This window comes from Brachyhypopomus gauderio, chromosome 13 (genome assembly GCF_052324685.1).
Source record: "Brachyhypopomus gauderio isolate BG-103 chromosome 13, BGAUD_0.2, whole genome shotgun sequence".
NCBI classification, from domain to species: Eukaryota; Metazoa; Chordata; class Actinopteri; order Gymnotiformes; family Hypopomidae; genus Brachyhypopomus; species Brachyhypopomus gauderio.
The window spans coordinates 7,730,718-7,755,775 of record NC_135223.1 but is presented as its reverse complement, the minus strand read 5'-3'; the positions used below and the strand labels follow the sequence as shown (position 1 = coordinate 7,755,775).

Here is a 25,058-nt window from a genome sequence, read left to right as displayed (position 1 = left end):
TTCAGACAATAACAGACTGGACAGTAACATTCAGACAGTAGCAGACTGCACTGGAACATTCAGACAGTAACAGAACACACTTCCTATCAGGCAGACTGTTAACATTTCATACACCACTTCTGGCATGTGAACTATATGGGGATAAATCTGTTGCAAAACTTGAGAGCGTGAAGGACCTGATTTGAGAACTTGTAAAACAAAATCTGTACGTGTATTTTTTATTTGAGAACTTGCAAACTAAAATTTGCACTTGTATTTTAAATTTCCAGCCAAACAGCTCAGGACAGGATAACTGGTAGTAGCAACTACACACGCTTTTTCTTCCTCTCTCTTGTGTGAGCAGCAGGTCCAGCCCCCCAGGTGTCCCTTAATTAGTCCCCCCTGGGAAGTCAACCCATCGGAACTAAAATCAACGGGACTGCAGTACAGTGCTTCGGGAATTATATAACAGATATAACATATTGCATCACCTTACATTTTAACCATACATATTAACTATTAATTTTAAACTATGAAATCAACTCTGAATAATAAACTAAATATATATATATATATATATCCCCCTCACACTTGTATAATTAGAAAAATAATGCAGTTAAAAAACATACCAGTGTTTGTGCCATCAAAGAAGGAATTATCCGTAAATGTTCTGCCTCCAATTCTTTTCTTTTTGCAGCGAAAAATAAGCTGAGACATGATTTTTGTCCCATCCCTCACTGCCCCCTCCACTGTCCCGCCCACTTCACCGTACAAGTGCACAAATCTATTTTGCAACACGTACTCCGAGATATGTGTTGCAAAAGTCAAGGTGGGCAGATTTTAATTTGTGCTGAATTCGTGCACATTTCCTGCCAGTGATTTTTAACATTCACGCTCAGATTTTTATTCTAGAAGTTCTCACGTCAAAACTACAAGTGCAACTTTTAGTTTACAGGTTCTCAAATTAAAACTACAAGTGCAACTTTTAGTTTGCAAGTTCTCGTATCAAAAATACAAGTGCAACTTTTAGTTTACAAGTTCTCAAATTAAAAATACATGTACAGATTTTGTTTTACAAGTTCTCAAATTAGGTCCTTCACGCTCTCAAGTTTTGCAACAGTTTTATCTCTATAGAACTATTAGTAAACAAAATCAGATAATGTAGTAGTACATTCAGTGCATATGCATACAGGTACCTAATCTCACTGTCACTCTCTCTTCTGCTCTCTCCCCCCTCTCTCTCTCTCTCTCTCTCCCCTGCTCCCCCCTCCCCGCTCTCTCTTTCCTTCTTTCTGTTTTCAGGTGGATTTGGAGGAGGAGCGGATCAAACTAAAGGCAGCTTCTCTCACTCTGACTCAAACACTAAGTCTGTACTCTTTCCGTTTTTTCCTAAGCCTCATCGTCGTGGCAATGATAGTGGGAGCTTTCTTTGGCATTGGTTATGCAACCCAGTTCAGCCAGGTGAGATGCACCCACACCTGTTTCACTAAACCAGCCATGTCCACTCACTCTCAGCAAAACACACCACAGAGCAGCAAGACACACCAGAAAAAGTCCTAATATACTAGTCATGTGATATCCCATTCTCTCTTCATTCCTCCCTCACTCTATCTCTTCCTCTCCTCAGTCGCAGCAGGGCGGCGGGTTTGTGGGTCTGCTTTTGGAGTACCTCCCCTCCATGGTCATAACACTCACCAACTTCGTGGTGCCCCTGCTGTGTGATCAGATCGCTGTGCTGGAGAAGTACTCCCCCACTACCACGGTGATCCTCGCTCTGCTGCGGTTAGAGCCACACTATCTTATATTGTCCAGAGCACATATAACAGCAGACGATACAGGCAGATCATAAGTCTAAGTCACACAAAAGTAGTTGGGACAACCCCGTGTCTTTCTCCACAGGGCAGTGTTCTTTCGTCTGGTCAGTTTGGGTGTTCTGTTGTACACACTGTGGAATCAGATCACCTGTAACGGGAACATCTCCACTGAGGCCTGTGTGTCATGTGGTTACAACTATAAAATGTATCAGGTAAATAAAATAAAAAAAAAACTGATACAAAACAAAAATATATCAGTTATCATCCAACATTAGTAAACTGATACAAAACAAAGATATATCAGTTATCATCCAACATTAGTAAACTGATACAAAACAAAGATATATCAGTTATCATCCAACATTAGTAAACTGATACAAAACAAAGATATATCAGTTATCATCCAACATTAGTAAACTGATACAAAACAAAGATATATCAGTTATCATCCAACATTAGTAAACTGTTTACAGCCGGTCCTGTTGTACACAGTATGGTGATATTACACATCTCATATGTATTTGATTTCATGAATCTGCTCCACAATAATTTAATATTGTTCTTCTGTTTCTCCTCAATGTGTTTCTTTTCATCTCTCTCTCTCTCTCTCTCTCTAACACAAACACACACACAGTGCTGGGAGACGCGTGTGGGGCAGGAGATGTACAAGTTGATGCTCTTCGACTTCCTAATTACAATAGCGATGCTCGGTCTTGTTGAGTTTCCACGCAGGTTTGTCACATTCTCTCTCTCACTTTCTGTGTTGCTCTCTTTGATTTGGGGTCTGTCAATCTCTCCCAACTTTTCCCCAAAACTCACACCATCTGCTTCCTTTTCTTGGTCTACTCCAGGGTTAGCAGCAAATAACAGGATCAGCCTTCAGACACCTAGCAGCTTCAATGTATAATAACTGTGTGTGTGTGAGTGACTGTGTGTGTGTATGTTTCAGGATTTTTGTGGATCACTGCTCGTGGAAGCTGGCCCAGTGGGTGGGGCGGCAGGAGTTTGTGGTACCGGCGAATGTGCTGGCTCTTGTGTACGGTCAGACGGTGGTGTGGACCGGGGCCCTCTTCTGCCCTCTGTTACCGCTCATTAACACTCTCAAATTCATCATCATCTTCTACTGCAAAAAGGTGCACACACCTTCTGTCCTGCTTCTTAAACACGACCTCAAGTTCTCTGTCTCATTCTTTTACACAGCATCCTGCTGCCTCTCTCCTGATTGTCTTGGCTCATTCTCTTCTCCTCACTTCATCTTGTTTGGCTTTAATTTGGACCTCATTTACACTGCAGCCCGTTTAAGGGGCTGGGACAGGCCCGTCTTCTGCTGACATTCTGGGGCTGATTGCTGGTTTGGTTCTCTGCAGGTCACTCTGTTCCAGAACTGCCGGCCGGCCGTGAGGATGTTCCGCTCCACCAGTTCAAATTTCTTCTTCTTCTTGGTCTTGCTGTTTGGCTGGATTCTTGCCAGTGTGGTGCTAGTGTACAGCGTTGCCAAGTGCGTAAAAAATAAATCTATACTGACCAGTTTGGCAAACATGTACAGCATTGCCAAGTGTGTGTATGGGGCATCCCTTACTGGCCTCTGTCATGACCTGGTTGAGCTAAAGAGCTAAAGAGCAAGTGTGAACCATATAATCTTAATACACTCATACACTCTAAATGCTCTAGTAAATATTGTTTATGCAAACACATGAGTCCAGCATAAACTGATATATAAGCATATAATATATACCTGCAGCAAACACCACCTGCGCTGTAATTAAACAGAAAAATACACTGGAACCATGGCACAACTGTGCAGCAAAACAAGCTAGCATCAGTCAGTACATGTTTGAGTAGAACCAACCAAAACACAAGCAGTGCCCTGTAGGCACAGCTGTAGAGTCCCTACAGTTCATAATCTGGCAACTCGCTGTATGATAATGGTGATATCATTAACACCCTGTGTCCAGTATCCATCCATCGTATGACTGCGGCCCATTCCGGTTTTCTTCCACCATGTGGAGTACTGTTCCTGCCTCCTTCTACGCTCTCCCCAACACCACCCAGGAGTTCCTCTTCTTCATGGGCTCCCAAGCCTTCTCCACACCACTCTTCATCATCTCATGGTCAGTGTGCATTTAAACCAGTCTGACATTTTCCTTTAAAATACTTTGTGTCATATGTAGGCTACTAAAAAATACATTATGCATAACTACATAATTAATGAACGTGCTGCATGAATTAGTGAATTCACTGTGTTAATTAATTAATTGAACTGGTGTTTCTGCTCTTCCAGTGTCTTGTTGTGCTATATGGCAGCATTAACTTCAGTTTACAGCAAAACGGTTTCACTGCTGAAGATGCAGCACATGCTGGTAAACACATCACATCAGTCTTTCTGTGTTTGGTAGGAACACCTTCCACAGTACCCCCCCCCCCCCCACAAATTACAAGTTGCGCAAACCAGAAACCAAAAAACCAAAAGCCAGACAAACCAAACCAGAACAAGAACCCAAACGAAACACACCAAAAGGAAGAGTAGACCATGCAGACACAAAGACAAAAACAGGGCTCACATAAAAAAGGCAGCGACAGAGGAACAGACCCACAAGGGCTTTGGCTGGTTATTGTGTGACGCTGTAGTCGTAGACGGAAGAGGGAGCAGACACGAGTGCTGTGAGCAGCGAGATTTATACGCAAATCCTAACTCGGAGTCAATTACCATACAGGAGAACACAAATACTGGAGCCAGGAACAAATAACATGAAACACGTAATAACAAAGCCCAATTCATTAACACACTCACATTAGAAATAATGAGCAACACACAAGACCAAACACTGGGTATAAATAGTGTTAATGGGTATAAATACTTAAACATAAACGAGCTACACATGATTCGCTAATGAGGGGTGTAGCAACAGATTACATGTGTGTGAATATCAATTAGTTGGAAAATCTAAACATGAGCACATGAGGAAACAAAACAAACACATGATTGGCAGGTGAGGGTGGGGCCAGGCGTGGGTGGGGCCAGGCGTGGGTGGGGCCAGGCGTGGGTGGGGCCAGGCGTGGGTGGGGCCAGGCGAGGGTGGGACCAGGCGAGGGTGGGGCCAGGCGAGGGTGAGGCCAGGCGTGGGTGGGGCCAGGCGTGGGTGGGGCCAGGCGTGGGTGGGGCCAGGCGTGGGTGAGGCCAGGCGTGGGTGGGGCCAGGCGTGGGTGGGGCCAGGCGTGGGTGGGGCCAGGCGTGGGTGAGGCCAGGCGTGGGTGAGGCCAGGCGAGGGTGAGGCCAGGCGTGGGTGGGGCCAGGCGTGACACTACCACCATGTTAGAAAAGAACACCTATCAGCATATTGGGTAGGAGCACATTCCACTGTTTGGTAGGAACACCTATCACCATGCTTGGTAGGAAGACCTACTGCTGTGTTTGGGTAGCAGACCACTCAGCAGTGACTCAAATACCAGTACAGCCCACACTAGCACCCACCGCACTCTCATACCAGTACAGCCTACACTAGCACCCACCGCACTCTCATACCAGTACAGCCCACACTAGCACCCACCGCACTCTCACACTAGTACAGCCCACACTAGCACCCACCGCACTCTCATACCAGTACAGCCTACACTAGCACCCACCGCACTCTCACACTAGTACAGCCCACACTAGCATCCACCGCACTCTCACACTAGTACAGCCCACACTAGCACCCACCGCACTCTCATACCAGTACAGCCCACACTAGCACCCACCGCACTCTCATACTAGTACAGCCCACACTAGCACCCACCGCACTCTCATACCAGTACAGCCTACACTAGCACCCACCGCACTCTCATACTAGTACAGCCCACACTAGCACCCACCGCACTCTCATACCAGTACAGCCCACACTAGCACCCACCGCACTCTCATACCAGTACAGCCCACACTAGCACCCACCGCACTCTCATACCAGTACAGCCCACACTAGCACCCACCGCACTCTCATACCAGTACAGCCTACACTAGCACCCACCGCACTCTCATACCAGTACAGCCTACACTAGCACCCACCGCACTCTCACACTAGTACAGCCCACACTAGCACCCACCGCACTCTCATACCAGTACAGCCTACACTAGCACCCACCGCACTCTCACACTAGTACAGCCCACACTAGCACCCACCGCACTCTCACACTAGTACAGCCCACACTAGCACCCACCGCACTCTCATACCAGTACAGCCCACACTAGCACCCACCGCACTCTCATACCAGTACAGCCCACACTAGCACCCACCGCACTCTCATACCAGTACAGCCCACACTAACACCCACCGCACTCTCATACTAGTACAGCCTACACTAGCACCCACCGCACTCTCATACCAGTACAGCCCACACTAGCACCCACCGCACTCTCATACCAGTACAGCCCACACTAGCACCCACCGCACTCTCATACCAGTACAGCCCACACTAGCACCCACCGCACTCTCATACCAGTACAGCCCACACTAGCACCCACCGCACTCTCATACCAGTACAGCCCACACTAGCACCCACCGCACTCTCATACCAGTACAGCCCACACTAGCACCCACCGCACTCTCATACCAGTACAGCCCACACTAGCACCCACCGCACTCTCATACTAGTACAGCCCACACTAGCACCCACCGCACTCTCACACTAGTACAGCCCACACTAGCACCCACCGCACTCTCATACTAGTACAGCCCACACTAGCACCCACCGCACTCTCATACTAGTACAGCCCACACTAGCACCCACCGCACTCTCATACTAGTACAGCCCACACTAGCACCCACCGCACTCTCATACCAGTACAGCCCACACTAGCACCCACCACACTCTCATACCAGTATAGCCCACACTAGCACCCACCGCACTCTCATACTAGTACAGCCTACACTAGCACCCACCGCACTCTCATACCAGTACAGCCCACACTAGCACCCACCGCACTCTCATACCAGTACAGCCTACACTAGCACCCACCGCACTCTCATACCAGTACAGCCCACACTAGCACCCACCGCACTCTCATACCAGTACAGCCCACACTAGCACCCACCGCACTCTCATACTAGTACAGCCCACACTAGCACCCACCGCACTCTCACACTAGTACAGCCCATACTAGCACCCACCGCACTCTCATACCAGTACAGCCCACACTAGCACCCACCGCACTCTCATACCAGTACAGCCTACACTAGCACCCACCGCACTCTCATACTAGTACAGCCCACACTAGCACCCACCGCACTCTCATACCAGTACAGCCTACACTAGCACCCACCGCACTCTCATACTAGTACAGCCCACACTAGCACCCACCGCACTCTCATACCAGTACAGCCCACACTAGCACCCACCGCACTCTCATACCAGTACAGCCCACACTAGCACCCACCGCACTCTCATACCAGTACAGCCCACACTAGCACCCACCGCACTCTCATACCAGTACAGCCCACACTAGCACCCACCGCACTCTCACACTAGTACAGCCCACACTAGCACCCACCGCACTCTCACACTAGTACAGCCCACACTAGCACCCACCGCACTCTCATACTAGTACAGCCTACACTAGCACCCACCGCACTCTCATACTAGTACAGCCTACACTAGCACCCACCGCACTCTCACACTAGTACAGCCCACACTAGCACCCACCGCACTCTCATACTAGTACAGCCCACACTAGCACCCACCGCACTCTCATACCAGTACAGCCTACACTAGCACCCACCGCACTCTCATACTAGTACAGCCCACACTAGCACCCACCGCACTCTCATACCAGTACAGCCCACACTAGCACCCACCGCACTCTCATACCAGTACAGCCCACACTAGCACCCACCGCACTCTCATACCAGTACAGCCCACACTAGCACCCACCGCACTCTCATACCAGTACAGCCCACACTAGCACCCACCGCACTCTCATACCAGTACAGCCCACACTAGCACCCACCGCACTCTCATACCAGTACAGCCCACACTAGCACCCACCGCACTCTCATACCAGTACAGCCCACACTAGCACCCACCGCACTCTCATACCAGTACAGCCCACACTAGCACCCACCGCACTCTCATACTAGTACAGCCCACACTAGCACCCACCGCACTCTCATACTAGTACAGCCCACACTAGCACCCACCGCACTCTCATACCAGTACAGCCCACACTAGCACCCACCGCACTCTCATACCAGTACAGCCTACACTAGCACCCACCGCACTCTCATACCAGTACAGCCCACACTAGCACCCACCGCACTCTCATACCAGTACAGCCCACACTAGCACCCACCGCACTCTCATACCAGTACAGCCTACACTAGCACCCACCGCACTCTCATACCAGTACAGCCCACACTAGCACCCACCGCACTCTCATACCAGTACAGCCCACACTAGCACCCACCGCACTCTCACACCAGTACAGCCCACACTAGCACCCACCGCACTCTCATACCAGTACAGCCCACACTAGCACCCACCGCACTCTCATACCAGTACAGCCCACACTAGCACCCACCGCACTCTCATACCAGTACAGCCTACACTAGCACCCACCGCACTCTCATACTAGTACAGCCCACACTAGCACCCACCGCACTCTCATACCAGTACAGCCCACACTAGCACCCACCGCACTCTCATACTAGTACAGCCCACACTAGCACCCACCGCACTCTCATACTAGTACAGCCCACACTAGCACCCACCGCACTCTCATACTAGTACAGCCCACACTAGCACCCACCGCACTCTCATACTAGTACAGCCCACACTAGCACCCACCACACTCTCATACCAGTACAGCCCACACTAGCACCCACCACACTCTCATACCAGTACAGCCCACACTAGCCTGCACCCACAGCAGCTCCAGTGATGAGCAGGAATGGGTGGTGGTGCCTCACAGTGTATGGGGTCTCATCAGTTACAGACTATAGTTCATATGTATATATTAGTATATATTAGTACCTCTATAAGTACTCAAAATATCTCTACAAGTATATAATGCACCTATAAGTTGTTTCTAATGATGTGGTGACTGTAGCTGTTCCTACATTTTCTGACTATGTACGTAAATATATTTGTATGTCTAAAATATTTTATAACAGACATATCTTTTAAATTTGTTTGAAGGATGTCCATGCAATGCCAGATAGTTCTGATAATGTTTTTGGTCACTGCCTCTGGGTATTGGCCTCTCTTATACAGGAAGGGCGTGATAAACAGTTCCTGGTCAAACAGATTAAGGAGCTGAATTCAGCAGGTTCCAGAAAAGCTCGAGGGTTACAGACTCGGGCTCCCCTGGAAGAGAGCGCCACCTTGTGGCACACATCACCCACAAGAAAGAGTGATACCCAGTGGAATGAGCCACCTCCTGGAGAGAGAGACACCCAGTGGGATGGGTCACTCCCCAGAGAGAGAGACACCCAGTGGGATGGGTCACTCCCCAGAGAGAGAGACACCCAGTGGGATGGGTCACTCCCCAGAGAGAGAGACACCCAGTGGGATGGGTCACTCCCCAGAGAGAGAGACACCCAGTGGAATGGGTCACTCCCCAGAGAGAGAGACACCCAGTGGAATGGGTCACTCCCCAGAGAGAGAGACACCCAGTGGGATGGGTCACTCCCCAGAGAGAGAGACACCCAGTGGGATGGGTCACTCCCCAGAGAGAGAGACACCCAGTGGGATGGGTCACTCCCCAGAGAGAGAGACACCCAGTGGCATGGGTCACTCTACAGAGAGAGAGACACCCAGTGGCATGGGTCACTCTACAGAGAGAGAGACACCCAGTGGCATGGGTCACTCCCCAGAGAGAGAGACACTCTGTGGGATGGGTCACTCTACAGAGAGAGAGACACCCAGTGGAATGGGTCACTCCCCAGAGAGAGAGACACCCAGTGGAATGGGTCACCCCAAGGAGAAAGAAACACCCTGTGGCACACACCATCTCACAGGGAGCAATATCACAATCTCTCATTTGAGCCAGATGATGACCTAATAACACAGCCCAGCATTAACTTCCCAAAAGTTTTTGACAATCATGGACGACGTCACAGGAAAGACTGACCTTCACTACAGGGAAGACTGACCACATCACACCTACATTATACAGATGCCCTGTAAAGTGACTATCCCAAGCCTGGTCAAGGTTTTTTGTCAGCTTTAGAATCTGCATCAAAATAGACTCAAGTTGCAGAGGTTTACCTAGACTTTAAATGGGTTTTATAGGATAAGTATATTGTGGTATAATAATATGTCATAGTATAAATCAAGTTGAAGTCATACTTCTCATGCATTTCAATGTTTAATTTCTTTTAAAGACAAACTATAAGATTTTGTATGTAAATAGATATCCTGTTCTGAAAAACCTCCATATCTGGTAAAACAGAATCTGCTTTCAGAATTATGAGCTTTATGTGTATTTCTGTAAAGGACCCCAAATGAAATGAAGATGCCAAATATTCAGAGCCCTTTTGTGGTCTTTCTTCAACACTGCCGCTCCGTTAATTTTATGGAGTTGTTTTGTTTGCACCAGTCATGTACAATGTGGGTGTTTTAGAATGAAGGGAAACCATAAGTGAGGGCCCCGTTGCCCAAACGACTTATGATTAAAATGAGTGTTCAATGTAAAACTCGCTTTACCATTAAAATTAGATAAAATGTGTTCAATGTAATACTCACTTTACCGTTAAAATGAAAGTGTGTTTAATGTTTTGTTTTTTTTTACACATTAAGTGTGTTCAATGTAAAACTTGTTTTACAGTTAAATGAGAGAAAGTGTGTTCAATGTAATCCTCGTTTAACCGTTATATAAGAGAGGGGGTGTTAAAATTGATCTTTGTGTTTTGATGCTTTTGGGGAAACGTTGTCTGTGTTCGAAATAGCCTACTACATACCAGGGGCGGACTGGCATACATTGCTACCGGGGATTTCCCCGGTGGACCGATGGGTTAGTGGGCCGGTAGGCCGCCGGTGGTTTAACTCAGCCCGTGGAGGAGCCACTGCCGCGCACTGCGGCCCCGGCCCGTAGACACGCTGTTGTTTAACGGTGCCTATTACCTCCCCCGCTCCAGTCAGACTAACCTGCTCAGCGCGGCCGCGGACTGAGCCTGTAAACACATGAACGAGTTGGACCGCGGACGCGGACTGGGCCAGCTGATGCGAGCTGACGGTATCAGGCCCGTAGCCAGGGGGGATCGAAGGGTTCGTTCGATCCCCCCCCCCCCCCCGCCCCCGCACCCTCCCTCCGTACACACATGCCCCTCAAGATAGGTAGGCTATTCAATGAATGAATTGTTAATCTCCGGTGAATATACAGACAAACAAATAAGGACAGCAACAACAGACTCACAACAAACTTATAACAGTGTTGCCAACTCTCACGCAATGAGCGTGAGACACGCGCATTTGACCGTTTTCACACGCTCACACGCCATACATCCGATTTCTCACGCTGAAAAAAATCTAGTTTATTTATCTTCGATCTACATCTATGATTCGGGTTTCCATCCAAACTTTTCGAAAAAATAATGCGCAATTTCCAAGTTTCGGCAGAAAAAAATGTGAATTAAGCCTTGTTTCCATTCATTACAGTTATGCGAATAAACTTTAGATCACGTGAGAGGACGCCAATAGTGGTTTTACGTCCATCTGGCAGTTACGCATTTTTGCACGTTGAGGTTGTGAAACATTTTTTTCTTTTTCTTTTCTTTACATGGAGAAGTTAAATTCAATTTTTGCTCTCTCCAGAACTGTTTTTGTATGCATTTGCCATCTTTACATCGCGATCATGTACAGAACCACTTGACTTGAGGCATGATACGTCATCGTTTATGCGAAAAACCCTTTTCCATCCAGTTTTTCCGAATTTTGGCGATGCGATAGTCTAACTTTTCCACCTCCTCCTAGCGTAAACATCTTTTTGCGATATTTGGTCTTTTTCCATCCAGCTTTTTTCATGGATGGAAAACCCACTGAGTTACTAGTTCGCTCTGGCGCCAACCACTGGCGATCGATCGCTATAGGCGCAGCATAGAGGAAACATATAAGACATAACCCCCCCCCCCTCACTCCACTTTTGGGGGAAAAAGATCCCCCCCATCACAATGCTGGCTACGGGCCTGGGTATGCAGCGGAGATCAGAAAAAAATCCAACTTGTCCCAGAAAATCCGGGCCGGACTACGAAAACATACAGCAGTTTAAATTGTAGATAACATGTTATTTTAAATGTACTGCTGTCGCCTCTGCAACGTCTAAGGCACCATGTGCAAATTACCTTAACACGGTTAACACGGACGCAAGTGGCGGTCTTAAAGGTTCCAGAGCACTGTGCACTGTTTTTTTAAGCTATTGAAATTCTTAGATTAAAACTAACCACCACAAATAGGTAAGAGGAAGAAATATAGGTTGTTCTTTAGGATGCACTTTGCGTAAAACAACTTGTTTGGTGGTCTTATGATGGACTATTTATGTAATCATAATATTGCTGGAATTAATATTGTCCATATGACAATAAACACCATCATATACACTACGTGCCATGTATAGATTCATATACAGTATATATACACACACTAGATTCATATACAGTATATATATATATATATACACACACACACACACACACATATATATATATATATATATATATATATATATATATATATATATATATATATATATATATATATATATATATATATAGTGGGCCAGTCTGTCAGGAACTCCCGGGCCACTTTTTCTCCCCAGTCCGCCCTGCTACATACTACTGGCGTACTGATCGAGCCCCAAATCAGTATGCCGTATGCAAAATGAAATTTTCCAGTACGTGAAACATATCTGGATGACCTACTACTTCCGCAAAATATTCCAGTACGTGAACAGAGCTATCTTCGTGGTGTACTGCATCCCATCATGCAACGCTACGTTCACGTGACCCCGTAGTATGCTTTGCTTTTGTCGCATATTGGAAACTGTACTGGATATTACTACGAGGACCAGTATGCAGTATCCAGTATGTAATGGATACTGCATACTGGACTCTGTATATACTGGATACTGATGCAGTACACCACGAAGATAGCTCTGTTCGCGTACTGGAATATTTTGAGGAAGTAGTAGGTCATCCGGGTATGTTTCGCGCAGTGGCGGATGCTGGTCTTTCAAGGAGGGGAAGCTCAATTTTGGCTTGAGTGATAGAAGTTAGTCTCCAAACACAAGCAGCTACAACAAAAACCACCAGAAATAGAAGCTCGATTTGTCGCTAGTCGTTTTTAACGAAGAAAATGCCGCTAAGAGGATTAGGAAAATCTCCGGTTCAACTCAGAACAGAATGAAAATTTTAAAAAAATTAAATTAAATGCTCCCGCAAAGGTTTACACCAAAAGATTGCTGATTTGCTCATTTCGCTGTCAATCAAAAAGGGATTCAGCCTCAGACAGATCATCCAATCATCATGCAGAAGCTGAGCGTCCGGGCCAGCCGAGGCCAGCCCACTGCCCTATAGACCCCCAGAGTAGAGGTCTGCACTCCCGCGGTAATCCCGCGGGTCCCGCGGGACCCGACAATATCTTGCGCGGGACAGAATTTAATTGTTATTGGCGGGAGCGGGAGTTGAATTAGTCCAGGCGATGCGGGAGCGGGACCACAAATACATGTAGAAAAATCCCGCAAATTAATAGTCTAGAAAATTATAATAATAACAACGCAATGATTTCCATGCATAAGGAACAGGACGAAAACAACTAATCATTCAGTAAGTAAGCAATAAACTAATTCAAAATATTGGCTAAGCAACTGATCACGTGAACATGAAGTGTGCGTCATTTTGTCATTTTGATACAGAAATGGCAGAGACTGTAGACCAGGGGTCGGCAACCTTTGAGACATGGAGTGCCAACTTTAACATGTCCAGTCAATGAGTGTGCCACTATGGCGGCGAGTTTAAATTGTTGACCGAGGAGGGGGGGAGGTGTAAATCGACACAAACAGTATTATATCGCGATCGATCGCCAAGTTTAAACGCCTCCGCCGTTCGCGCGAGGTGTGCGTGCGGAGGCGCGCGCTACGGTCACTCGCGAAAGTATAATCCATTAATATAATAATTTATATTAAAATATATATTTTTGCTGATGCTGGTCCAGCGTGTCGCGTGCCAGTGACTATGCCTCGGTGTGCCAATGGTGGCACGCGTGCCATAGGTTGCTGACCCCTGCTGTAGACGGTCAACCAGTTTCAGCTGTGGAAAATTCTATTAAAACAGGCGAATACACCACAATTAAGCCAACTACAGGAAAGTCTAATGTATGGAAGTCATATTCCATTGTAATTAATGGAGATGGAAATCGGCTTGTTGTGATACATGTCAGAAAGTGTTGGTGTACGTCACCTAACGGGATGTGTTTGGACTGTGATAAGAAATGGGACAGCGCGATCCATCGCTATATTGCTGTTTTAATAAATACATAAGAAAATTTCAAGTACTAAATCTAATTAATTCAATTCATATTAGGATTGCGTGCGGGGGCGACAGAAATGTGTATGTGGTGGGCGGGTGCGGGATTAAAACAAGCAGGTGCGGGCGGGAGCGGGATTAAAACAAGCGATTTTTTGGCGGGAGCGGGTCTAAAACAAGCGGGAGCGGGATTTAAAAAGCAGTCCCGCGCAGACCTCTACCCCAGAGACGCTGAGCGTCCGATAGCTTTTTATAGGATTACACAAGCATGGCAAATGGTATTAGACAGCAATACTAGAATATGATCGATAAAGACACTTGATGAAAACTTGAATCTAATGTCATTATAATGTTTCTTTGCTTAGAAAAATATAGAAATATACTTGTCACTAGCTAGTTTATGCCATCATAGATGGAATTATCCGTAATTGTTCAACCTCCGATTCTTTCCTTTTTGCAGCGAAAAATAAGCTGAGTCACGATTCTTGTTCATCCCCCACTGCCCCGCCCACCGCCACACCGCCCCGCCCACTTCCCCGTACAAGTGCACAAATCTGTTTTGCAACACGTACACTGAGATATGTGTTGCAAGAGCAGAGCAGATTTGAAGTTGTGCGGTGTAATTTTTTAAAATTCACGCTCAGATTTTTATTCTACAAGTTCTCACATCAAAACTACAAGTGCAACTTTTAGTTTACAGGTTCTCAAATTAAAAATACAAGTGCAACTTTTAGTTTACAGGTTCTCGCATCAAAAATACAAGTGCAAATTTTAATTTACAAGTTCTCAAATTAAAAATACACGTACAGATTTTGTTTTACAAGTGCTCAAATCAGGTCATTCACGCTCTCAAGTTTTGCTACAGAATTATTTCCATACTCAGCGTCCACACCGTTTAAAGCACCGTGAAGCTGCGGGAATGAGTGAGAGGAAAGCCGCGTCGTTACCAGCAATAACAAACTGATTCTGAACAAAAGTTGAGCGCGTTGTAGCGCATATTTAGTCAATGACATGTACACACAACAGTTTATGTTTGATCACTTATTTTTGACATTTTAGGGGAAGCTGAGCTTCCCTTGCAGTCTTAGAGCAATCGCTACTGGTTTCGCGTACTGTAAAATTTCATTTTGGTCACATACTGCATACGGCATACTGATTTGGGGCTCGATTAGTACGCCAGTAGTTTGTAGTAGACTATTTCGAACACAGCCCCAGCATTTTATTTTACTTCCGCTAACACTCACGTCCTCCTGTTTCAGTCTACGTAACCGTACGTACAGACGCTTTTTACGTGATGACGTTTGGTACCTTACGTGTCATTACTTCCGTCGTGGAAGTCGTGGAGAATGTATTCAAAATACATTGAATTAGACGAATTTGGAGAATATGTATGTTGAAAAGGACACTGAAATGGATTTCCCACGAATATCTAACTTCAGCTCTCAAGACTGACGTTCTGTTTGTTAGTTAGCTAGCTACCGTGGTAAAAACGATTTTCCCAGCTAGCTTCTTTGGTTTTGGATTTTTGAAGATCACTATGTTTTGACAGTTTTGTAAGTTCTAGTTTGTGTTGAGGATTAGAAATGAACATTTTACCAAAGAAGAGCTGGCATGTACGCAATAAGGACAACGTTGCGCGCGTGCGTAGAGACGAAGCTCAGGCAGCCGAGGAGGCTCGCGACATTCAGCGGCGCGTGGAGCGCGCAGAACAAGAGGTAACCATAACAACCGAACATTCTGCGTCACTGTAAAGTTCTGGATGCACAGTGAGACTTGAGCTCGTGCAATTTCATTCATTCTTATCAGTTATTCTGGACGCAACGTTGCTTTATAAATGTAGTTGTTTCGTTAATAAGCACACACAGTCGCTTCCCAAAGGGAATAAACAAATGAGTCATGATTGTGAATATTAATATGTCTCGCATTTCCTGTAGGCTCGAACAGAATACCTAAGGAAGAAGTCGCGTGCGGCCCTCGAGCCAGACAGCCCCGTGCGGCGCGTGGATGGAGAGCGGAGTAGAGGTTCAGAGGAGATTGAACACCTGAATCTGTTTCCTTTGGAGGAGTCATCAGAAAAGAAAGGCAATGCAGAATACCTCAAAGAGAAGAGAGAAGAGAAGGTATATTAAACATGTTTATTTTGGCTTTGCACTTTACTTCCTTTAGCATAAACAGCTTGTCCATAATATCTATAAATAGATATTTAGTTCAAAACCATGTTTCAGTCTTACATGGAGAAGGCCATCCTGTCACACTTGCTTTCCAACTCGGTGTCCTGCAGTTTGATTAGAGCACAGATGAAGTAGCCACTCCCATTTCTTTGATATTATCAACTGTAGTATCATAAATCAATCAGTACTTGGTTTACAGGTTAGTCTAGATGATGGTACACTTCCGAATGAGGGTGAGGGGGACATCTAAGATTAAAGAGGGGGTGAGGGTAAGGATTAGAGAGGAGAGTGTGAGGGACGATTACATCTGAGGGTTCTGATTTACTGGCATCCTCGGGAAAGTAAAATGAAAGTCAGAAAATGTGGTAACTGAACAGTGTTGGGAACCTTACTTTAAAAAAGTAATTAGTTATAGTTACTCACTACTTGTTCAAAATAGTAACTGAGTTAGTAACTGAATTACTCTATAATAAAAGTAACTCATTACCAGGGAAAGTAACTATTTGCATTACAGTTAAAAAAAAGTTATATGCCAATGAATAAGGATTTTTTTGAAAAGCAGTTTTCAGTCAGTTGAAATAGTAGTAGTAATTAGTTGAAATAGAGAGTAGATCATAAAGGTGTTTGACCTTTGATATTTATTGCACATCAACAGACCAGTGCAGGATAAAATCCTTTAAAATCCCAAATCTTTGCAAAAGTAAACACTATATAACTATATAAAGTGCATTTTTTATTATTATTACATTATATAAAGTGCATTTACATCTATCAAATTAAATTAAATTCTCTCAACCTGAGACAACTGGTTTGTTCACAACAGAAGTAAACCTAACAATAAAACCTCTATTCTTAATTAAATAAATCAAATACCTAGTCTGGTAGACATTCAGGAACTTCAAGTATTTTCTTAATTAAATAATGTTTATATCGCAACCTTGAAAATGCTAATTTTTCTTCGGCTTGCTACTGACTCGCCATTTCTGCCTCTTCTCTGTCTGTGTCGTGTGTGTCACTGATGCGCTTCGGCACGCATGTAAAAACACTGGCTCTGATTGGCTACCATAACGCTGCCTTAGCCAATCGCTTACTGACTTGTTAAGTTAAACAGGTGTTACACCGAGAACTGTGACCTATCGAGATCTGTTATTCCTCACTAGCCTGGGCAGTGGTCCGCTCGGATTACTGTTAGTATATCAATATATAGTAACACACCGCTTTTAATGACCAGTAACGTCAAAGGCGTTGTAACGACAGGAAAAGTAATTAATTATATTATCCCGTTACTAACAAAATGACGACGTTATTCGCAACACTGTAACTGAATGATGTAAAAATAAAAAGTCCTCAGCTTTGCAGCTTTACCCATCTGTGCAGTTAGAACACACACACACACACACACACACACTAGTTATCACTAGGGGGCTGTGGATCACACGTGCCCAGAGCGGTGGGCAGCCCTAGTCCGGCGTTGGGGAGCAGTTGAGGTTAGGTGCCTTGCTCAAGGGCACCTCAGTCATGGCCTCAGGTTTGGGAATCGAACCCACGACCCTCCGGTCACAAGACCAGTTCCCTACCACCAGGCCATGATGGAAGGTGCTGGAGTCTATCAGGGGACCTTTTTAGTTATGTTATCTGTGTCCTCTGTGTCAGGAAAAACAAGAACGTGCCATTGGTCTGTTGGTGTCTCTTGGGCCTGCTCCCGGATCGGAATCCACACCATGGTACCTGAAAGATCGGCGGGAGGGAGAAAAGGAGACTGAGGAGGAGAGAGGCAGCAAGGACAAGAACAAAAGGAAGAGCATTACTGAGGAGGAGCGCGAGAAGAAGGACCGCAAACTGAAGGTATACTGAATCGTTATGTTCACATTAAACTGAAGGTATACTGAATCATTACGTTCACATTAAACTGAAGGTATACTGAATCATTACGTTCACATTAAACTGAAAGTATACTGAATCATTACGTTCACATTAAACTGAAGGTATACTGAATCATTACGTTCACATTAAACTGAAAGTATACTGAATCATTACGTTCACATTAAACTGAAGGTGTACTGAATCGTTACGTTCACATTAAACTGAAGGTATACTGAATCATTACGTTCACATTAAACTGAAGGTATACTGAATCATTACGTTCACATTAAACTGAAAGTATACTGAATCATTACGTTCACATTAAACTGAAGGTATACTGAATCATTACGTTCACATTAAACTGAAAGTATACTGAATCATTACGTTCACATTAAACTGAAGGTGTACTGAATCGTTACGTTCACATTAAACTGAAGGTATACTGAATCATTACGTTCACATTAAACTGAAGGTATACTGAATCATTACGTTCACATTAAGCCTGGTTTATACTTTCGCGAGCGACCGTAGCGCGCGGCTCCGCCCACCTCGCGCGACCCTGCGCGAGCGGTGTAGGCGTTTATACTTTCGCGAACGTCGCGAGCGTCGCTGCAGTGTTCTCCGAAACGATAGGTGGCGATAGGTGGCAGTGGAGAATAAAAAACCCCTGCAAAACCGGGGAAAGAACATTTTTACCTGACCAGAGACCGTATTTAAACACAACAGGCATCAAACGTAAATATGGCTTTGCAGTGTTGTCCGAAACGATACGTTAACAAATACGAGCCTCTTGTAATTCCAGGGCGAAACATGAGAGAACGTGAAGACGTTAAGATTGGGCGTTTTGAAAATAAACAACCATAAACTAATGTGATAAAAAAAGCGAATTATTTCGATTCATTTCGAGTATATGTATAAATATTTAACTTAATTAAGTTTAACGTGCTGGGAAATATTGAAATGGACCTTCAAGGTGACGTACAAGTGCTTTAATTCCACCTTGTATAGGTGTATGAACCCGGCAAACATGACTTTGTCCATCGCGCTGAAGCGCGGCGCGCGCGCGAAGTTACAAAATTCGAGAGGTGCACGACCTCGCGCCGCGACAGCGCGCGAGGCCCTCGCGCACGGGCGGAGCCACAGCGATTACGTCATTTTCGCCGCGCGGACCCTCGCGCCGCTCGCGGCGCGTCGAGTATAAACCAGGCTTTAAACTGAAAGTATACTGAATCATTACGTTCACATTAAACTGAAGGTATACTGAATCATTACGTTCACATTAAACTGAAAGTATACTGAATCATTATGTTCACATTAAACTGAAGGTGTACTGAATCGTTACGTTCACATTAAACTGAAGGTATACTGAATCATTAAGCCTGGTTTATACTTTCGCGAGCGACCGTAGCGCGCGACTCCGCCCACCTCGCGCGACCCTGCGCGAGCGGTGTAGGCGTTTATACTTTCGCGAACGTCGCGAGCGTCGCTGCAGTGTTCTCCGAAACGATAGGTGGCGATAGGTGGCAGTGGAGAATAAAAAACCCCTGCAAAACCGGGGAAAGAACATTTTTACCTGACCAGAGACCGTATATATACACATAAGGCATCAAACGTAAATATGGCTTTGCAGTGTTGTCCGAAACGATACGTTAACAAATACGAGCCTCTTGTAATTCCAGGGCAAAACATGAGAGAACGTGAAGACGTTAAGATTGGGCGTTTTGAAAATAAACAACCATAAACTAATGTGATAAAAAAGCGAATTATTTCGATTCATTTCGAGTATATGTATAAATATTTAACTTAATTAAGTTTAACGTGCTGGGAAATATTGAAATGGATCTTTAAAGTGACGTACAAGTGCATTAATTCCACCTTGTATAGGTGTATGAACCCGGCAAACATGACTTTGTCCATCGCGCTGAAGCGCGGCGCGCGCGCGAAGTTACAAAATTCGAGAGGTGCACGACCTCGCGCCGCGACAGCGCGCGAGGCCCTCGCGCACGGGCGGAGCCACAGCGATTACGTCATTTTCGCCGCGCGGACCCTCGCGCCGCTCGCGGCGCGTCGAGTATAAACCAGGCTTTAAACTGAAAGTATACTGAATCATTACGTTCACATTAAACTGAAGGTATACTGAATCATTACGTTCACATTAAACTGAAAGTATACTGAATCATTATGTTCACATTAAACTGAAGGTGTACTGAATCGTTACGTTCACATTAAACTGAAGGTATACTGAATCATTAAGCCTGGTTTATACTTTCGCGAGCGACCGTAGCGCGCGACTCCGCCCACCTCGCGCGACCCTGCGCGAGCGGTGTAGGCGTTTATACTTTCGCGAACGTCGCGAGCGTCGCTGCAGTGTTCTCCGAAACGATAGGTGGCGATAGGTGGCAGTGGAGAATAAAAAACCCCTGCAAAACCGGGGAAAGAACATTTTTACCTGACCAGAGACCGTATATATACACATCAGGCATCAAACGTAAATATGGCTTTGCAGTGTTGTCCGAAACGATACGTTAACAAATACGAGCCTCTTGTAATTCCAGGGCAAAACATGAGAGAACGTGAAGACGTTAAGATTGGGCGTTTTGAAAATAAACAACCATAAACTAATGTGATAAAAAAGCGAATTATTTCGATTCATTTCGAGTATATGTATAAATATTTAACTTAATTAAGTTTAACGTGCTGGGAAATATTGAAATGGATCTTTAAAGTGACGTACAAGTGCATTAATTCCACCTTGTATAGGTGTATGAACCCGGCAAACATGACTTTGTCCATCGCGCTGAAGCGCGGCGCGCGCGCGAAGTTACAAAATTCGAGAGGTGCACGACCTCGCGCCGCGACAGCGCGCGAGGCCCTCGCGCACGGGCGGAGCCACAGCGATTACGTCATTTTCGCCGCGCGGACCCTCGCGCCGCTCGCGGCGCGTCGAGTATAAACTAGGCTTTACGTTCACATTAAACTGAAGGTATACTGAATCGTTACGTTCACATTAAACTGAAGGTATACTGAATCATTACGTTCACATTAAACTGAAGGTATACTGAATCGTTATGTTCACATTAAACTGAAGGTATACTGAATCATTACGTTCACATTAAACTGAAGGTATACTGAATCATTACGTTCACATTAAACTGAAAGTATACTGAATCATTACGTTCACATTAAACTGAAGGTGTACTGAATCGTTACGTTCACACGTTCCTGAGGAGGCCCATGTAGCTGAGGGTCTGTGTAATTCTGCCTTTCTCGTAGGCCTAAAGGGGGTTAAGGTAACTTTACCAACTTGCATGAACAAAGATGCAATGAGATAAATGGTTAATTTAATTAGCAGATATTACACAGTAATTTTATTAGAACTTCTGCTCTTCAATAAAATAGGTCCACTGGCTATGACAGCGTAACATACTCAGTAATCTGTGTTAATGTAATCTACAGACCTCACACTGGTCCTGCAGTATGAGAACCTGAACATATGGTTCAGGTAGTAAAGCCTCCCCTCCACGTATCTTCATCAGTTACTACTCCCACGCATTCATATATATCTGTGTTTTTGTTTCCGGTCTCATCATTTTGGCATTGACGGTATCCATGGAAACAAGTCACCATGAGGTCCCCTAATGCTCTGTGTTTGTCCAGAGACTTGAGTTCAATCTTGGAGCACATACAGTCCTGCAGTCCCCAAACAGGCAGGCGAGGACCGTGAGGCCGGAGGGCAAAGGGTGTCCCATTTCTCATTTTGGTGACGATAGCAGTCCTCATGAGCGCCCTCTATGGGCCTGTGATGGGACTCATCAGATAAATGGTGCTCTGCAGTGCTACTGGGCTGCCTCAAAGCTCCTGTTTACCTGATTTTGGACCTGGGTTCAAGTACTGGGTAGATAGACCCTTAATGCAACCTTCAGTGAGGACCACTTAGCTTAGGGTTATGGTTAATAGCTTAGGGTTAGGTTAGGGTTATGTTAGGCTTAGGGGTACAGGTGGATAATGAAGGTTAGGGTCCAAAAATCAGCAAATCCCTCTGTGTTCATAGGAGAAGTTGACAGTTTGAAATTCAGGTGTGTTTTATGGAGCTCATTTAAAGAACAATACAAATACTCACATTTGTTATCATGTTAGACTTTTTTTTTTGACCAAACACCACCTCTTTTACAGACTTACCAGAATTTTTCTGTATGATTTCTGGAGCTGTAATAAGAACCTCTCTGCTGTCTGTTTAAAGGAAAGGCTCGACCCCCTGATGGATATGAGAAAAGCTTTGTCAGTGAAAGATGGGAAAGAGAAAAAACACAAGAAGAAGGAGAAGAGAGAGAGAGAGCAGAAAAAGACTGGAGAAAGGTAAGGCTTTCTTAATTTTTCATACTTTATATGTTCTTGTTAATTCACACCACAAGCCTGCAGTGTCTCAGTGAGCTGTGCTTTTGCATCCTGTATGTTTTCACTGTCACATCTTTGGAGGATGGTTTTGTGTTCTTGCTCACGTGCTGTGAACGTCAAATGATCTGGCGATCACCTCTGTAAAGTGCAAACATGCTGGGCTGTGCCCCATATCTGAAAGTGTTACCTACTGAAACAGGCAATAATCCTGGACTTGTACAGCATTACATATGCCAGTGTGTGCAGAAGCTAATGCTGGGGTCAAGAGATCTGTGTGGATGGAATCAAGAGCTTAGCATTCTTAGCTTAGCATGTCTAAGATATGTGGACAATATACTGTATATATGAAATATTTATGATCTATGATTTTTCAGCATGTTCTGGAAATGATTGTCTAATTGAATCTGCTGTTTCTCTGCAGCTCGATGGAAAGGTTGCGTGCGGAGCGACTGCAGAGGGAGGCAGAGGAGCGGCGGCGCTCCCGGGCTCTGCTGGACGCCAGGAGCAGGCCGGAGAAGGAGGCCCAGCAGGAGGTGGGGGACAGAGAGCGGCCCTACAACAGCGCATACTTCCCAGAGCTAGCACGCAAGAGGCAGAGGAGGAGCCAAGACCAGCACAGCTTCTGCTAGCCTTCACGCACACCGGTACTCACTCTGACTGCTGTACAGCAATGCAAACAGCATTAGAAGATGATCACCATAAAAAGGCATTGATTGCTACTTGCCCCCACCTCACCCATCTGGACGTCCTCTGCCAGTTGCTGATTGTTAAACTATTGGCCAATTGAGCCTGTAAGCAGACTGTAGGCAGCTTCTGTCTGGAGGGGAACAACAGGTCTACCCACAGCCTGATGCCTGCTGCAGTGCCCACATAACATTCAGACTGAGCTGATCCCACTTACACCCCGTTCTCCAGCCTCCAGTGGGGTATTACATTGATTCCAGGTGTCATTGTTGAACTCAAGACTACTGGAATTAAATCTGTCAGTGGGATGGCTCTCTGTGCAGATCTGTGTGCACGGAGCTGTTCTTAAGGCTTGTGTGTAAGCTGGGAGGATTCCTGTGTGTCACATCTGGGCATCAACCTCTGCTCCCCTAGGACACCCCTCACTGATGATCTGTCACTTTGTACATAATGTTTCTGGAGTGTGTAAGATGTATCCTTAACTTTTTGGAGATTAATCCTACAACAATAAAAATATGAGGTCGTAACAACATTTCAAAGGCTGTTTTCTGTTGTGCCTGAACGGGGTACCTGTGAACCTGAACCGGGTAGACGGGCTGTTGAGCTTCTCGTTGCTTGGCCAAGGTGAGCTGAGGTTGGATGAGGGTGAATACAACCCATAATTATGGAATCCGCACACTTAAATTATGTTTAACTTTATTTCATAGCAAATATTACATGATATAACATTTTTTTTTATTTCACAGGTCAATACCGTGGCTTCATGAAACATACCTCAAAGAATCTAATTGCATTTTAATGCATTCCTTTTCCCCAAATGAAGGAAATAAAACAATTATGGTATAAAAATACTAAAAAAAAAAAAAACCCCAATATTCTAAATCAAACTGGTTCAGACCTCAAACAGCAGTTACAGATCGTTTTTGCAGGATGGAACCTTATGGACCAATTTATTTAATTTCATTTTTTTATGAATTAATTTTTTAAAGCTCTGACTGAATTAATATGCCTTTTAGTCATACTAACATACTAACACTGATTTTAGTCATGCAAAAGCTGTGATTTTAGTCATACGCTGTGATTTTAGTCATGCTAACGCTGTGATTTTAGTCATGCTAACGCTGTGATTTTAGTCATGCTAACTCTGATTTTAATCATACTAAAGCTTTTATTTTAGTCATACTAACATACTAAAGCTCTGATATTAGTCATACTAACATAATAACGCTGTGATTTTAGTCATACTACTAATGCTGTGATTTTAGTCATATTAAAGCTGATTTTAGTCATACTAACGCTGTGATTTTTGTCATACTAAAGCTTTGATTTTATTCATACTAACGCTGTGATTTTAGTCATACTAATGCTGTGATTTTAGTCATACTAATGCTGTGATTTTAGTCATACTAATGCTGTGATTTTATTCATACTAATGCTGTGATTTTAGTCATACTAAAGCTCTGATTTTAGTCATACTAACATACTAACGCTGGGATTTTAGTCATACTCAAGCTCTGATTTTAGTCATACTAACATACTAATGCTGTGATTTTTGTCATACTAACGCTGTGATTTTAGTCATACTCAAGCTCTGATTTTAGTCATACTAACATACTAATGCTGTGATTTTAGTCATACTAAAGCTCTGATATTAGTCATATTAA

General features: G+C 44.9%; 2 protein-coding genes across 3 annotated transcripts in view; both read left to right on the top strand.

The window, feature by feature from the left end:
* tmc4 (transmembrane channel-like 4) overlaps positions 1-10,933 on the top strand; it is a 28,011-nt gene extending 17,078 nt beyond the window's left edge. For both annotated transcript variants that reach the window (XM_076971179.1, XM_076971180.1), the window contains 9 exons: positions 1,282-1,440; positions 1,607-1,761; positions 1,879-2,005; positions 2,428-2,525; positions 2,743-2,926; positions 3,161-3,291; positions 3,749-3,904; positions 4,075-4,153; positions 9,036-10,933. In XM_076971179.1, coding sequence (XP_076827294.1) covers positions 1,282-1,440; positions 1,607-1,761; positions 1,879-2,005; positions 2,428-2,525; positions 2,743-2,926; positions 3,161-3,291; positions 3,749-3,904; positions 4,075-4,153; positions 9,036-9,893 — 1,947 coding nt within the window. In that variant the 3' untranslated portion in view covers positions 9,894-10,933. The remainder of the gene's footprint in view (positions 1-1,281; positions 1,441-1,606; positions 1,762-1,878; positions 2,006-2,427; positions 2,526-2,742; positions 2,927-3,160; positions 3,292-3,748; positions 3,905-4,074; positions 4,154-9,035) is intronic.
* Positions 10,934-15,571: 4,638 nt separating this feature from the next.
* leng1 (leukocyte receptor cluster (LRC) member 1) lies at positions 15,572-23,926 on the top strand. The gene is made up of 5 exons (XM_076970555.1): positions 15,572-15,996; positions 16,216-16,401; positions 18,106-18,297; positions 22,556-22,671; positions 23,132-23,926. The coding sequence occupies exons 1-5, from the start codon at positions 15,865-15,867 to the stop codon at positions 23,337-23,339; spliced, it is 834 nt and encodes a 277-aa protein (XP_076826670.1). The 5' UTR covers positions 15,572-15,864; the 3' UTR covers positions 23,340-23,926.
* Positions 23,927-25,058: the final 1,132 nt, after the last annotated feature.